Source organism: Schistocerca serialis, chromosome 1, assembly GCF_023864345.2.
Source record: "Schistocerca serialis cubense isolate TAMUIC-IGC-003099 chromosome 1, iqSchSeri2.2, whole genome shotgun sequence".
NCBI lineage: Eukaryota > Metazoa > Arthropoda > Insecta > Orthoptera > Acrididae > Schistocerca > Schistocerca serialis.
This window is the reverse complement of record NC_064638.1, coordinates 654,335,226-654,353,266: the sequence shown is the minus strand read 5'-3', so window position 1 is coordinate 654,353,266 and position 18,041 is coordinate 654,335,226. Positions and strand designations below refer to the sequence as shown.

The following is an 18,041-nucleotide window of genomic DNA, read 5'->3' as shown; positions in this document are numbered from 1 at the left end:
AATACAGATACACCCATATCCCGACCGTAGCTGGTTTAAAATAAAATTCCATTCGCCAAGAGAAAGACAAAAGAACATGGAGCTCCTCTTTGGTGTCTTTCTCTAAATGAATACAACAGACATGACTGACCTACAACGCGATATTGGCACGAACGAGCACTTGAAATATACAAGGGATGGACAAAAATATGGAAACGCCAAAGCACAACATATTACCATGCCAAATACGGCATAGGAAATTTGTTTGCATCCAAAACAGTTTCCAGTCGTCTCGGAATGGATAAATACAGGTGTTGTGTGGTTTTCAAGCGAATATTATTCTTTCTTCCTGCAAAATAGTGACAAGTTCAGGTAAAGATGATGAAGGTGGGCAGCGACAGAGCATTCTTCTCTTCAACGTAGACCACAAAGGCTCAGTCATACTGAGATCATATGACTGTGGTGACCGGGGGCTACGTGACAATTAATCCTCGTCCTCACAAAACCAGTCATGGACGATGTGACCTGCATGAACAGGGACCCTGTCGCCTTGGAACACAGCAGCACTACTGAGAAACAGACATTGTACTTTGGGATGAGCCAGATCAGCCAAAACTGTTACGTAATCCTTGGCAATAATGTGACCTTCAACAGTAATCATGGGGCCCATGGAATATCAGGAATACCACCGAACTCCTACCATGTTTCACTCTTGGGACTAAACTCGGCCAGAGGTTGGCAACAGTGTGAGACAACAAGCATCCGACCAAATGACATTCTTCTGCTGCTCCGTAGTCCAGTTCTATGGCTTCGGTAGCATGTTTTTCTGTTACGGAGATTTGTAGCGTTGGTGACTGGTTTTGGAATTCCAGTTTCTCGTGCAGTTCCCAGCTTATGGCGATCCCTTCGTGTTCATTTGGTGCTGACAGGAATCTCGAGTACGTCATTCAGTTCTGCAGTGCCTTTTGACTTTTGCAGCTGTTGTCGTCTTATTTTTCGCCGTAATCCTCTTAAATGCTAGTCTCTTTCGTGTGACGTAGTGGATGATGTTTTTCCTCTTTCCGTGTATGCGGTACAGATCTTCGATATGAAGATCTGAAACACTTCTGCTGCCTAGCATATGAGTACCAACAATTTACGTTCGAATGCACTGAGCTCTGACATAATGCGCTCACAACAACCCGGAACGCTGTTCTAACCACGAATGATACTTGCAACGTAGGTCCTGTTCATGGTCTAATACAACAGTGCAATCTACAGGCTTAACTAGTATCTGCGTTTATGTTCATGCATGCATTTCTCACTGCTTTTTCGTATTACTGTCCACCCCTGTAAGTTGCCCACTGAAAACGGACTCGACTGGGTGATTTTAACGCAATCTCATGACTACTGTCAACATATTTCAGACAAAACTGATATAAAACCTACATCAATAACTACAACTCAGAAGAAAGGAAAAACAAGTGGGGAACAAAATTATTTATATTTGCCCTGAAGTGTTTGTCACTAGACGCCCCAGCCATTTCTATCATCTGTGTATTTTTAAGCTACCAAAATTGTGCCCATGCCGCCAGAAACTAATATAGGGCCTACGTCGTGTGAAAAGCATACTACAAACTGAAGCTCTTCACAAGCTCAGTAGCTCTTACTAACAGGCGATGATTCTAGAGTAAGTATGTCAATATTTATAGCTGAACCTTACCAGTGTTTTCGTGTCATTCTTCTCTTGTGGAGAAGCGACTGGCACCAGCGCAAATACTGGAACATGAGAAAAGAAAAGGGAAGTTTGGTTTAATAATAATGACCATTACTAACCATTTATGAAATGATACAAAAAGTGACAGATGAATCTTATAAAACATTGTTAAAACTCACAGGGCAACCAAAATAGAGAGAAAAAAGTGTTCGAAAACACACTCACCTTGTTAATGCGAAGTGCCCTAAAAAACAGCGCTTTCTTTCCGGTAACAATAACTACAACACAATAAAAAGAAAAACCACGAATGCACAAAGTAAAGCTCTCCTCCAATGGCCACTGGCCCACAACTCATACCCTAGCGTAGACCGCGCTATATTATGTAGTATTCTATATACAGACCCCATTTCGTACAAAATATTAAACCTAGTTTTCTAGAATAACGTTAAAAGCAGTTTTTCTGTTACTAATAAACTTCAGTCAAACAGCTATTCATGATGCAAATCTTGTCTATGCTCCCCACAGAAAATCTGGAATACACAATATCAAATATAACTAAAAAGTGTTCTACTTTATTCAGACAGGTGTAAGCTTTGAGACAAGATAGACAGAACCCAATGACGCTTTACGTCTCGATAAACTAAACAAACATGAATTCGCAACTCATATTGTTGAATAACATCACTCACTTACAAACAGGAATATCTTACACCTAGCAGTTAAGTGAAGCATTAAGATTCCAAGAGATAGATGCCCACACACAAAAAATATTGTTCCTAACCAAGTTATCAATGAGAAGACTGATTTGATAAACATTACTTTCCTAAAAAAAACTACCACAAATTGCTCACATTTCTCAAGCAGTCTGCAGATCGAGTTACAATTCTTAAAAAGTTGTGTAGCGATATCTCCTACATATTTACTAATATTGATAAAAAGTATGTAGAAATTTTAAGCCGGCCGGTGTGGCCGTGCGGTTCTAGACGCTTCAGTCTGGAACCGCGTGACCGCTACGGTCGCAGGTTTGAATCCTGCCTCGGGCATGGATGTGTCTGATGTCCTTAGGTTAGTTAGGTTTAAGTAGATCTAAGTTCTAGGGGACTGATGACTACAGATGTTAAGTCCCATAGTGCTCAGAGCCATTTGAACCATTTTTGAAGAAATTTTATTGGCTCCACCATTCCATCAGCTGCAGTTCTGACGAACCAATGTTACTTGACAAAAGAGATTCAAGATGAATGGAATCCAGGTAGCACACGAGACTGTGATTTGCATACAGAACGGCGGTGGTGTGATATTTTTTGTATTTATTTATGTATCGGGTTCCGCGGGAAAATGTCAACCAGAACTACGTGTTCAAGGAACATGTCAGTGCATAGTTTACAGAATGCTGATAAGAAAATTTGTTAACCAAGTAACTGAAGAATCAGAAGACATGAAAAAAATTGAGAGAGTATACGAATATGAGTAAATAATAAATATGAATAAATAATAAGTTACAGAGAAAAATTCTCAACTGCTGTGAAGCCAACTTGGATATGAATACTTGATTTTTATCATTCAATTTTTTCAGTTCTTCTGGTAAGTTAGTGAAAATGAAACCTGCTGTATAGTGCACATCTTGCTGTACAATGCTTTTAGGAAGTGTTATCCAACTGTATATCGTTTACCCATCATTTTTTCACTGAATGAATGTTGTAGTTTCTTTTGAATGACATAATATTGACAACAACCGATTCCACCAAGGAATATGCAAGGTGATCCTTATCAGCGTTTAAAAAGCCCCGAAGCGATGTAGATGTTGTTGAGACAAGTAATTCAATATAAGAGACAAAGGGTCGCAAATGCCGGGAAATACCCCAAAAACTGATGAGAAATGTTGAACATGTGGCGTCATCATATGACGTACCTCACCGCGCGTGCAGCGGTTGGGCTTGGGCGTGAAGGGATGATTGAGCGATACAGTACTTGCATGCGAGCAAACGGCGCCAATTTCGAAAACCTTTGTAGATGTTATCTATTGTAAACGTAGAAGTAACAAAATTGCTATCCTCGCTGTAACCAAATAAAAGTTGTTCTTATTTTGTGTTTCTTTCCTTTTGTCCCTTTTTTTTGTTTACAGACTTTATTTAATAAAGAAAACATAGGTCATTTACTGGTGGTAATGATGGAATTCGGAGGCTTATACCCATGTATTTGTAAATCAATGGTAGGCTTTTGTTTTACTGTACTTCACAATAAGCCAGCGGAGACAGCGAGTTCGGTAAATAATAATCCCTACCGCAATGAAAACACGTAATTGCCTAATGCAATGAAAAAATTGCTGACTGCCAGACGCAAGACTCGAATTCTAAGCCCCAGCTAAAGTCGCACGTTTAGGTCTGGAGCCACATCGACGTGAATACTTGACTTGGGTTGGGATGATCACGTGCGGCAGACCGATAGACTCAGCCGCTCCACGTGCGGCGAGGTACGTCATCTGGTGACTTCACGTGTTGTTCAACATTTGTCATCTACTTTTCCGGTATTTCCCGAAATTCGGGAAACCATGTGTCTCTATATTAAATTAAGTGTCTCAGCATCATTTACGTCGCTTCGGAGGTTTTCAAAAGTTAACAGGAATCACCCTGTATGTACTAGGATGCTGAGTCAGAATTCCCAGACACTTGAATAGTAAACTACATGCAGATCATTCTGGCGGCCGTTTCTTCGGCTGATAATATTCTTTGGTAGTGCACAGAGCTGCTCCAAAATATCTACATCTGTATGACAACTCTGCAGTCCACACTCAATTACTTGGCACTTTCATATTTCTCGAACAGCAAATGGAAAAAATACTCCAGATCTTTCCACTCAATTTCTTTTATTGCGACGTTTATTCCCACCTATGTAGGTGGGAGTCAACAAAATATTTTCATGATCATGACAAACAAATCCGCCACACTTCGAAATAAATTCTCTGAACGCGAATACTTGGTTTCAGCTGTATTAGGTAGACACTATAGAAGTACTACCTACTGGTGACCTATGAAAATTTGTGCCGGACCGGGACTCGAACCCGTCTTTCTCGCTTATCGCCTTAACTATTTTGCTATAGACGATAACATCGTGGGTCTCGATTCCTCATTGTCTCATTATCACTTTTGCGGGAATACAGAGCATAGCTGAGAGAATTTTGTGATGAATGAGCGAGACTATGCTAAAGGGATGTAGACAGTGTGAGACATGGAAGTTTGGATGGGTCCGGGAGGCGTGTAAGGATAGCATAATGATTAAGGCGTCCGCTCGCGATGAGCGGGAAATCTGTGTTCGCGTTCCCGGTCGGCACAAATTTTCATACGTCAACATTAAGTAGTACGTCTAGACCTAACACAGCTGAAGCCAAGTTACTCGCATTCAGCAAATTCATTTCGAAGTAATTTCGGACGGCTGTCTATCGTCAACAACGCCTTTTCATCCGGACATGCAAGTAAAATCTGTCACAGTTGTAAGATGCTGTTATTGACCAAAGCCTTTACACGACAGTAGTCACGCCCATGCTCAAGCAACTATGTACTACTACTACTACTTCTACTTACTACTACTATTACTGCAGCTACTAATACAACAAGTAATAGGCAAATATCTACCGTACGCTGACTTTCATAGATGTTTGCCCACTAGTTGTGTGGTTAAAAAAAATGTTCAAATGTGTGTGAAATCTTATGGGACTTAACTGCTAGGGTTATCAGTCCCTACGCTTACACACTACTTCACCTAAATGGTCCTAAGGACAAACACACACACCCATGCCCGAGGGAGGACTCGAACCTCCGCCGTGACCAGTAGCACAGTCCATAACTGCAGCGCCTTAGACCGCTCGGCTAATCTCGCGCGGCTTGTGTGGTTGTGGACGTGACGTCCAACTTCTGCCAGATTTCAAATACACATCATGATGCAGCTAAGACCCCGAAACCGTGGCAGTGTATAGCGACTTCTGTCGTGGAAGACTTCGGTCAATAAAAGCATTTTCCTACTGTGGCGGATTTGTTTACCATGAACACATTACTGAACAGTTGTGGATGTCCAACCAAAAAAAAAAAAAAATGTCATAATTTTTTTTCATATTCGGAGGACAAAGAATTGAAATTTCGTGAAAAGATCTCGCCGCTATGAAAAATTCGTTTGTTTTAATGATTGGCAATCTCACTTCCGTATCGTATGCGTGTCTCTCTCTCCCTAGTTTCGTGATAAAAATATAATACCGTACGAGATAATACAATAAAAGTAAGCAAAGTAAACTAGTCTTGTATTTCAGTCTGAGGGACAGTGCAGATCATTCTTAACGTGAAGATAGCAGAATTCAGTGTCTGCACGAGATCTTGAACGTGCTACTTTACATTTACCGTCAGTCCTGATAATTTATAGTGGTTGACTTCGCTGACTGTTAGAACCTTCTTGGGAAAATAAAATTTCACTTTCAAAAGACTTTCGCTTCAGAAACTGTACGAGGTGTGATCGAAAAGTAACGAGAATTTTTTAATTTCGCTGGCTTTATAAATTCGATTTTCAATTTTTTTATCTTATTGGTACATGTCTGATGTCTGTCTACATTTTCAGCTGTTTTTAATATCTAGTTTATCGTCTTAAAGGTTGTAAGTGTTTTTGAGTGCTCCACGAATATTTTACTTTCGAAAAAGATGAATTAAGCAATTTACATTAATTTTTTTAATGGAATAAAGCGCAGCACCTCATTCGAAACGTTGACAGTGAGTTTTGGCGAATCTACTATGAGTAGGACAAGAGTTTACGGTTAGTGTAAACGTTTCAAAGAAGGTCGAGAAGGCATTGAAGACTAAGACCGCCCTACGCCGTTAACACATCAATTACTGACCACAATACGGAAGAAGTAAAGAAAATTGTTCCGTAAAACCGTCAAATCGCCATCAGAGACATTGCTCACGATGTCAACATATCTTTGGCTTATGCCAAGCAATTTTTTTGAATGTTTTGGGCATGATACATGTAGCAGCAAAATTTGTTCCGAAGTTGTTGAATCTGGACCAAAAAAGACGTCCCATAGAAATCACTCAGGAATTGTTGAAAGAAGTCAGCAACGACCCAGAACTTCTAAAGAAGATTATAACAGGTGACTAAACATGGGTATACGGGTATGACGTCGAAACCAAGGCTCAATTGTCCCAATGGAAACTGCGTGAAGGCCAAGACCGAAAAAAATCGACAAGTTCGATCACATGTGAATGTTGTTCTCACCGTTTGATTCGGTTACAGTGGGATAGTGAATCATGAGTCCACACCTCATGGCCGTACGGTCAATAAGGAGTACTGCCTGCAGGTTATGCGCTGTTTGCGTGAAGCAATTCGAAGAAACAAAAATGGTTCAAATGGCTCTGAGCACTACGGGACTTAACATCTATGGTCATCAGTCCCCTAGAACTTAGAACTACTTAAACCTAACTAACCTAAGGACATCACACAACACCCAGTCATCACGAGGCAGGAAGAAACCATTCATGGAAATCGTATCACGATAATACGCCCGCTCACACCAGAATGTTTTTTCGTGATATTTTAGCAAAAAGACAAACCCGTTATATTGGCCCAGCAACCGTATTCGCCAGACATGGCTCCCTGCTCTTTCTTTCTATTCCAGAGCCTGAAGAGAATGATGAAAGGACGTCGTTTTGCGACCACTGATGAGATGAAAACGGAATCGTTGAAGGAGCTGAATACCATAACTAAAAGTGAGTTCCAGAAGTGCTTCCAGTATTGAAAAAAGCGTTGGCACAAGTGTATTATATGTGAAGTGAATTGCTTTGAAGGGGACAAAGTTAATGACGATGAACAAGAAAGATTCTGTAAAAAAAAAAAAATCCCGTTATTTTTTGATCACGCTTCGTATGCATTGCATTTTTTTGTAGGAGAAACATTGACTCTGACTTTGTGTTTTAATTTAATGACCAAAGCACAGCATAGATCACGTATTCTTATTGTTTACGGTTCTGGCCTCATTAGCCCATCTACACATCTAAAATATAGTGAGAACGATAGACATCAAACGCCCGTCAGTTGATGCAGGGTGCTGGCTATTACCCTGACCATATTTTAGATGTGTAGATGTTTAATGCGGTCAGAGCCCGCGAACAGACTTCCGGTGTGGGTGCAATCAGCGCGAGGCTCAACACACACGCCTCGCTATCTGGGGACATCCGCGAGCCCCCAGCTGTGGCAGATCCTCGCAGGAAGAGCTGCTGACATGCGCCGCACGCCTCACTCTGCCTGCCCGCTTACTTGGAGAGGCCAATACGTATTCCAAGCCTCAGATCCCCTCGAGTGCCATTGTTCTGCACTCGGAGTAAAGAATTAAATTCCTTCAGACCGCTATTTCATTCGCACTGATTTTTATTGTTACTGTGGTTGATAATCTGCAAATCTACGCGATAGACTGGGCAATGGATCTGACAAAAAGGAATTTGGAGAAAATGGCAACGTAGTGAAGCTTCAACTGTTTTGATCAGTTCTGCAGATGGGGAGAGTCATCTGCGTTTGACTAAAGTACACGCATGACGAAGTGTAGGTTCAACTACACTTTCATTTATTAGATTACGACACCTCGTATACAAATTGACTCAAGTAGTAGATCTTTTACCGAACCATTAACCGAGATATTGTATCGGGATTACATTTACATAATAAAATTTCGTTTCCTCTTGTAATCTGTATACCTTTCGCCATATTTTAGAAATGAAGCATTATATTTTAGTTTACACCTACTGGGTGGGCGAGAAGTCCCCGTGCCCCTGTTATTATGGAGATTGGTAATTAAGTTATTCCATACCGATTGTTGGAATTCCTGTTTACAAGTTCTCGCAGTCACAGTCGAGTTTTAATCTATAGCTGTGGGATATGCGAGCAGTCATAGTTACAGTAATGAGGAGCGTTTAGTGACTACCGTGCGGGTGTACGAACAACGACACGCATGGCACACAATGAGACACGTTATATGATCATTCAAGGGGAGATTTAATAAGACTTCACAGCTAAAGGCAACACTTCTGGATTGAAAAGGCGTACTTTTGGTTTCGACTGTTTAAAGACAGGTCGCGGACTGTAAGAAAGGAAAGATGAGAAGAAGTATGTGCCTGAGTCTCTGCTTCGATTGAACAATCTCCTATTAAGTCGACACGTAAAAGTGCCTCGCAAATCAGTATACCGAGGACAACTCACAGAACGCATATGGATGCAGCAAGACACCAAGCTTTTGTAGTACTTTAGTTCCTAAATAAAAACTTTCCTGGGCGGTGTACATGTCATGGTTCATCACCAACACTAGCTCCCTTGAAATGTCCACCAAGAAGTCCTGGCCTCGTCACGCCAGACAACTCGTTACCTGCACGTCGTTATGCCGCAAACGAAGAACTGCGCAATGCTGTCGATGGTATATCTCGCACTTTAACTTCGGGCATGCCGCCGCGCGGTCTGAGGCGTCTTGTCACGGTCCGCGCGGCTCCCCCCGTCGGAGGTTCGAGTCCTCCCTCGGGCATGGGTGCGTGTGTTGTCCTTAGCGTAAGTTAGATTAAGTAGTGCGTAAGTCTAGGGACCGATGACCTCAGCAGTTTGGCCCAATAAGACCTTACCACAAATATCCAGTTTCGGACATGCCCAAAAATATGTCGAGAAGAATATGCAGGCGTATGGAAATATGATACTGTATGATGGGGAATTTACCGATATACACTTTATACGTAAGTAAGTACTTACGCTACAACAAATAAATTAGCATTCGATACTAGGGTTTCGGGGACTTCTCGCTCACCCCGTATGTCTTTACATCGCAAGCCATTTTGGACTGTGTGGCATAGGATGCTTCGGGCGCAATTATCATTCCTTTCCTTTCGGTTTCCATTCGCGGATGGTGCTCGGTAAACCTCCATATGAGCTCGAATCCATCTATGTTATGGGCTTTCTCACTAAGAAAGGTGTATGTGGGAGGAAGTAATGTTTTTCTCTATTCTTGTTGGAATGTGCGTCATCGGAATTTCAATAGCAAATCTCTCCGTGAGGGATAAGTGATGTCTTGTAGTGTCTCTCACTGAAGTTGAATGAGTATCCCGCTAACGTCCCCGCGTTTACCATAGGATCTTACATATTATGGTTTATTCAAAAGAGTGTTTTGGTGCTGGACTATCCCTGAGTTACTATTTAGTGGTAACTGCCTCATATCGAAGAATGAGTCATAGTACCTACTAAGTATACAAAGGGTTAGACAAAAGTCTGGTATGGGCGCAACTTATAGGAGCTATGAAGATAGATGCGGCCATGATGAAGTCCGTCATCTTGCATTTGGGTTACGTGCTTCAAATGTGAAGCCACATCACTTTGAACTGCCTCTTTCTCAGGAATACACGTGTGGAATTTGTTTTAAGATATCTTTATTCGTGTAGAAGTTATGTCACGTTAAAGTTTGAAATTGCACGGTGATCAATTCTGTTTATTGTTGCAGGTGATCCACAGTGGCACATACACAACATGAAGGCACTGAAATTGTGTTAATGAGAGGTGGACGAAGTACCAGACTGACTGCTGCTGACTTCAATGCCCGGCATCCTAGAGAAATGACATTTCACGTATGACAGTATCCAAGTTATTGGACAAATTTCGTGCCACAGATTATGTGGTGGACAAGCCACGCAGTGAGCGTCCAGGGACAGCCACAGACGAGGAGACTGCAACATCAATTGTGGCATCGTGTGCGAAAAGTCCACATAGCAGTTCCACATCGCAGTATGCGTCGGTTATCAGTCATAACCGGAGTCGATCAGCCCCCAATCCTGTGGGCGTTGAACACACACACATGGCACCTGTACAGCTTACAATTGTTACATCATGTCACGGAGAATGACCCTGATCGGCGGATGCAGTCTGCAGAATCAGCTCTGGATCAGTGTAACATGAATCCAAACTTCATACTACAAGTGTTGTTCAGTGACTAGAACTTACACCTCTTGATTTTTGTCTGTGGGGACATTTGAAATCCATTTGAAGTCAACTGTGTATGAGGTAAAAATCAACAATGTAGCCCATCCTTGCCGGCGAACTGAGGAGGTGTGTGCGTCTGCTGACCCACGGATCCTGCGACGTGTGCAGCAGGACTGGCAAAAGAGACTCCGATTGGTGACCAGCGCAATGGAGGTCATATCTGACAAATGTCCTAAACTTTAATAGGTCATAAACCCTAGGCAAATTAAAATATCTTAAAATCGATTCCACATGTGTATTCCTGAGAAGGAAGCAGTTTAAAATGATGTGCCTTCCTATTGGAAACACTAACCCAAATAGAAGATGGCTGGATTTCAAGATGGCCGCTGCTGTCTCCGTAACTCCTATAAGTTTCGCCCTACCTATAGACACCCTATACCAGACGCCATTATGAATCCTCACACCGTTCGACTTTTAAAGGGGTGCATCCATCACAGTATTGTGTCGATAGTTATAGCCAGTCAAAAGCAGTATAGTCGATCTAGAGAAAGCAAATACACCTGCGGCAAACGTTTACCAAAAGGCTGCTTGACTACATATACACTATGTGATCAAAAGTATCCGGACACCTGCCTGAAAATGACTTATAGGTTCGTGGCGCCCTCCATCGGTAATGCTGGAATTCAGTATGGTGTTTCCCTATCCTTAGCGTTGATGACAGCTTCCACTCTCGCAGGCTTACGTTCAATCAGGTGCTAGAAGGTTTCTTGGGGAAGGGCAGCCCGTTCCTCCCGGAGTGCTGCACTGAGGAGAGGTATCGATGTCGGTCGCTGAGGCCTGGCACGACGTCGGCGTCCCAAAACATCCCAAAAAATAGGATTCAGGTCAGGACTCTGCGCAAGCCAGTCCAATACAAGGATGTTATTGTCGTGTAACCACTGTGCCACAGGCCGTGCATTATGAACAAGTGCTCGATCGTGTTGAAAGATGCAATCATCATCCCCGAATTGCTCTTCAACAGTGGGAAGCAAGAAGGTGCTTAAAATATCAATGTAGGCCTATGTGTGACAGTGCCACGCAAAATAACAAGGGGTGCAAGTCCCCCTTCATGAAAAACACGACGACACTATGACACCACCGCCTCCGAATTGTTGTCACTACACACGCTGACAGATGACGTCCAACGGACATTCGCCATACCCACACCCTGCCATCGGTTCGCCACATTGTGTACCGTGATTCGTGACTCCACACAACGTCCATTGTTTAGGCCTCTTACACCAAGCGTGGCGTCGTTTGGCATTTACCGGCGTGATGTGTGGCTTATGAGCAGCCGCTCGACCATGAAATCCAAGTTTTCTCACTTCCCGCCTAACTGTCACAGTACTTGCAGTGGATCCTGATGCAGTTTGGAATTCCTGTGTGGTGGTCTGGATAGATGTCTGCCTATTACACATTACGACCCTCTCCAACTGCCGGCGGTCTCTGTCAGTCAACAGACCAGGTCGGCCTGTACCCTTTGCGCTGTACGTGTCCCTTCACGTTTCCACTTCACTATCACAGCGGAAACAGTGGACCTAGGGATATTTAGGAGTGTGGAAATCTCGCGTGCAGACGTATGACACAAGTGACATCCAATTACCTGACCACTTTCGAAGTCCGTGACTTCCACGGAGAGCCCTATTCTACTCTTTCACGATGTGTAGTGACTACTGAGGTCGCTGATATGGAGTACCTGACAGTACGTGGCAGCACAATGCACCTAATATGAATAACGTATGTTTTTGGGGGGTGTCCGGATACTTTTGATCACATAGTGTAACTTCAGATTCTTGCTATCGTTATGCAAGATCACTCAACAGAACTAAACAATCTACGATAATTAAATTATTTATCCTCAAATCGTCCTAAAATCGTTCACTAAAATGGCACAGCTAATACAGTTGCTGTGGCAGATACCAGAAATTGTCCGGAACATTCACCACCAATCATATGATCAAAAGAAATTACACAAATTCCAGTGGTACGATCTTGAAAAGTGGTTCGATACGTTTGTTGAGAAAAAATATACTTACAGGATAAGACTTTAAACTATCAATTAGAAACGGCAAGCAATCTAAACATGTTATAAACCAATTTAACGCAGGCTCGCGGAGACTGTAGCGTCTCCACAGATTTTATTTATTTTTTCTTCAATCGAATTTTAATCTTGCTCACAAACTGCAACATCTTCTAAACTTTTGACGTTAATTAAGGCCACAGCAGCACGGTCTTTCCGAATGTGCTTATGACCAAAAAGCGATTTTTAAAGCTGGAGTCAGATGTCTTTTTTAAACCTGCCTTTTGAGTTCTTTCGTGCCTCACACGTTTCATAATTTCATTTTCATAGTTTTAGCTTTAAAACGTTTTGATACAATGAAATATATTTCTAACCAGGAAACTAAATACCTATTTCCGTAGTTCTACCTTCAAAATTACCTTAACAGTGACATATTTTTAAAAAAACTTTAATCTCCTACTTCACACCCTTAGGGATGGAACTTCGAACAATCCCTTACTGAACGATTCCTACAATATAAGATCAACATTTTCTCGAAATTTCAAGTTTCTGTCCTTAGCGGTTTGGGCTGCGCTGCGATGAGTCAGTGAATCAGTAAGGCTCTATTTCATTCACTTAGGGGTTAAATTTCCGAAACACATAGTTTTTATATTCAAACGAGAAGCCAAATTCAAATTTTCGTTGATTTAACTTTAAAAATTCTTTCATAAAACATTTCATCCCCTATTTAAAACCCATTAGGGGTTGAATTTCCAAAAATACTGAAACACATGTTTCCGTCACCGGTTTCTTCTAGCTCTATGTGGAGGCTAGTCTCGGGAACTACCGTAGCGGTTTTGATGCAATTATGTGTCGTTACATGTTCCATATTTAATTAGCATTTGGAGTGATATCTCGTGGCAATGACGGGAGCTATGAGCTGGCAACTGCATAGGGGGAGTTATCTGGTGCGAAAACCCGTCAAATAAAGAGCTGCCGCAACTCTAGAGAGCAGTGAAGCTTATCTTTCTGTTCGTATATGAAGGCTGATCTCAGGAACTACTGTAGACATTCTGATATGGTTTTCACTAATAGGCAGATTTACAAGGTAGGTTTTTATATAATTTATTACAGTTATTTTTTATAATTTTATTTTATTTTGTTTTATTTATTTTATATAATTTATTACAGTTACGGCAGACAGATCATTCTGGCGTAGGTAGTGCGAACCGTGCGAATTTCGAGCGGTTCACATATATATAAACATATACAGTAAATGTCTCAGAAATGAATCAGCAAAAGAAGACCAGACTGGAATATGCGTGAAGTAAGGAATCAGCAAAAAAAAATTCTGTTACAAACTGCTCTCAGGCTTGGGTAGGAATGCCAGTGACTGAGATAACAATTTCCTCTGGCGACAGTCGTCTTCATAGTGGAGAGCATAGCGGGGAGGCGTTAGCTCCACTGTATCAAACAGATACAATACGATCCACATTATCTCCACGATTTTTACTGGCACAGGTACATGTGTCACTTAAGTAAAGCTTGTTCCTTCTAAACAAGACTAGTGGTGTTTTAACTGCAGTGTTGTTTGCATTTTATGCGTCAAGCGGGACTGTGCATAGGTGCAGTGTCTGGACTCGGGTTCAGGAAGAATGTGTTTCAGAGTCCTGCTTGAACAGCCGGCCTCACATTTTCCGTTATCTTCCTAAACAAATTAACTCGAATTCCGGGATGAGCCTTTTGCAAAAGTCACAATCAGTTCCTATTTCCAGTCTTTCCCGAAATGAGCAGGTGCTCTAATGGTGTGTATTCGACGAGAAGCTAAACTTTAACATTCAATCTCTCGATTCAAAGGCAAAGAATTCGGTTAGAATTTTAAGAGCAGTAAAATTTAGTTGACTTAAATTTATCCATGTTGTGTGGAATATATTGAGGTCTGAGACTGACGCGTTTCCGCAGCATGCTGCAATCATCAGATGCTTTACAATTGAAAATACACGTATATCAATTTTTACTGATAGATTCCTCTGAAGGCCAGAGAGGTTATTTTCCAAAATTTGTCTCTATCGAGAAATTCTGATTTATTTTAGTGAGCACCGCTGTGTGTGTGCATTATCTTAGCAACTGAAATAAGTTTTCTCACAGCAGCAAAGAACCACTGGAATATAAGCAACTACAAGCAAAAGTGTGAATATATGGTAACATGTTCGCTTTGTGCCCTGTGTGGCAAACAAGGATATATTTAGCAAAAATGTGACTAATGACATCGCTGAGATTACTTAAACGCACAACACACGTACTGGTGGACACGGAAATATTTTTGGACAGGGGCAACTTTCGATAGACCAAGTCTCTGGCACAACCGGCAAACAGACCTCACCGCACTTAAAGGAATGTATAGCAAAAAAATTAACATATATGTAACTGTAAAGCACCTGATTATGGCAGCGTGTTGCCGAATAAGTCGTGGTAGTTAAAAGTGCCAGTAGCTGATTCTTTTTAACGAAGTTATTGAACCACGAAGATCCATCCCACAGCAAACGTTAGTGTGATGTGAGGGCACAGGGTCTCCCGAAAGTTCCCGTACGCCTTTGGACTGTACACTTACGGAATTAAGTATTTGTTCTGCTGATGTCTCTGCATCGAAGCTGGTGAAAATCATTTCTGTCATGGTTGTATTGTATTATTACAGTATTGCTGTCTTTTAATTTTGTAATGATGGCTGATGTTAGCGGACTGGGTGACACTGCTAAGCAGCGATTAATGGCGTTTGCGTGAGTGTTCGAACGTCCATTGACATGTCAGAAATGGTATTCACAATTATTAATATAGTAAGTCACAATATTCCAGGCCACGAGATTAATGTACAATTACTCGTCGGATGAGCTCTCGACATCACATGATACAGGATGGTATTTGTCATGCAGACATGGAAAACACTACAAAAGGTGTAGAAAGTTTGAAGTAAGTGTGTGATCCCAACGTCGTGGCCTCTCCTTGTAAGACAAGGGAATTATGGATCATGTGTGAAGTTCCAACACACTTCGCTGTTTAGGAGCATGAGTTTCTTGATGGACTGGCCGTGGTTTTAACCAACATCAACATTTCCATTGAAACGCTGTGAGCGAAGCCAGCACCTTACCGTGTTGGATAGCTCATTGTGGTAAATAATCATGTCCTATGTGCCTCAACGTCGCTACAAGAATAATGATGAACCGCACTAGGTATATACTCTATACTGTTTCGACCTTAGGTTATGAGGACTTCTCGGACATAACGCAAGCAGCCCAATTATAGAACGATTCCCGTGAAAAATGTGATCAAATCAGCAACACTGATACCGGTAGTTTTGCCTTGTTCTGTTGGCTCAAATGGCTCTGAGCACTATGGGACTTAACTTCTAAGGTCATCAGTCCCCTACAACTCAGAACTACTTAAACCTAACCAACCTAAGGACATTACACACATTCATGCCCGAGGCAGTATTCGAACCTGCGATCGAAGCGGTCGCGCGGTTCCAGAGTGCAGCGCCTTGTTCTATTCATTTATGCTAACATCACCGTTTAATGATAGACTGCATGCAGAGAAAATTCCATAACAGGGAACAAGGGTAAAAGTTGGCAATTCAACAACTCACCCAAAAGAATCTACGAATTCGGCACCTGAGGAGCACAGATTTAGTATTAGTCTCAGAGTGCTTGGAGGTAGATATTTGCGTCGCAGTAGCAATCGGAAACACTGTGCCCCGATTTGTAATTCTATACGAAACTATTAGAATCAGAAACTGCACAGACTTTTCCACTACTTACATGCACAGCAGACTAATATAGACCGCATTTGCGAAAGAAAAACATATTCGTTCTAAAACCAGTCTATGGTTTTTGCAGCCCATCCAAATCAATGTGGGGTGTCAAAATTGCTTACAGTTCGTACCAACTGCTGTAAGCTGAGCTGCGAACCGTAAATCACGTCATCGGAGAGCAGCTACTGGCATCTCTCCAGTTCTAACCAATTCAGACGGTTTAGGGAACAAATACCAGTACACACCAATGAAATTGTGAATAATGACATAAGGTATCGTACTTATCCAATAATCATTGACAGAACGGAAAATGCAGCCTCCACATAGTACTTGTGAAACTTACCCAGCAGCACCGAAGCCAGGCACAACCGATTCCCGCGGCGGCACATCTTCATCTGAGTTCGCGACTTCCGCCCTGCTATCGCTGCCGCCTCTGTGCTCGTAAAAGAATGCCATACAGTGCGGAGTTCTTTGTTTCATTCTGTTATAGTAAACCGTCCCCGTTCTTATATTCTTTGACTCGTTTATTCCCTTGTAATGCAATTCTTTGCGTACCATATTAAGTCTAAAACGCCGATGACAGCCAAGAGCACGTAAGCGTACATATTACCACCGCCATCTATACAAGTGTTTGTGTCTTCAGTGCTTTGACTGGTTTGATGCGGCCTGCCACGACTTTCCTTCCTGTCCCAATCTAAGAGTATCACTTAACCCTGCGTCCTCAATTATTTGTTGGATTTATTCCAGTCTCTGTCTTTCCCTACAGTTTTTACACTCTAAGAGCTCCCTACAGTGCCATGGAAGCTATTCACTGATGTTTTGACACACGCTCTATCGTTATGATCCTTTTTCATATCAATGATTTCGATATTTTCCTTTCTTGCCTCAGTTTGCGGAGACCCACCCCATTTTCATCTTATCAGACCAAGTAATTTACAGCATCCTTCTATTGCACCGTATCTCAAGTGCTTCGATTCTCATATTTCCAGGTTTTCTCAAAAGTCCCAGAGTCATTTCCATGTGACGCTGTGCTCCAGACGTGCATTGTCAGAAATTCCTTCCTCAAATTTAGGCCAATGTCCGACACTAGTAGAGAATTTTGACCTGGAATGCCCTCTTTGCCCGTGCTAGTATGCTTGCTTCGAAGTCAGCAAAATTCCTTCACTTCTTCTACTTCGTGGTCCCCGTTTTGTTGGTAATTTTATCACTACTCTCGTTTCTGCTACTCCACCCTATTTTCGTATTCCTTCGGTTCACTCTCAATCCAAAGAGTGTGTCGTAAGACTGTTCATTCCATTCAACGTATCCTGCAAATATTCCCCACTTTCACTGAGGACAGCAATGTCATCAGCGAATATTCATGTTTTTTTAATCTAGAATTTTAACCCCACTCTTGAACCTTTCTTTTAATTCCGTCATTGCTTCCTCGACGTTCAGACTGAATACTCTTTTCAATCCGAGCACTTCGTTCTTGGTCCTCTATTCTTCTCGGTTCCCCTAGTTTTTGTATATTACCCACCTTTCCTTACTTATCCGTAATCTCG

The 18,041-nt window shown here is 41.9% G+C and overlaps 1 protein-coding gene across 1 annotated transcript in view; it reads right to left on the bottom strand.

Annotated features, from left to right (window-relative positions):
- Positions 1-16,939, bottom strand: part of LOC126479301 (proclotting enzyme-like) — an 86,000-nt gene extending 69,061 nt beyond the window's left edge. The window contains exons 1-2 of the mRNA XM_050103773.1: positions 16,841-16,939; positions 1,682-1,737 (exon numbers count right to left, since the gene is read on the bottom strand). Coding sequence (XP_049959730.1) covers positions 1,682-1,737; positions 16,841-16,892 — 108 coding nt within the window. The 5' untranslated portion in view covers positions 16,893-16,939. The remainder of the gene's footprint in view (positions 1-1,681; positions 1,738-16,840) is intronic.
- Between the last annotated feature and the right edge of the window lie 1,102 nt (positions 16,940-18,041).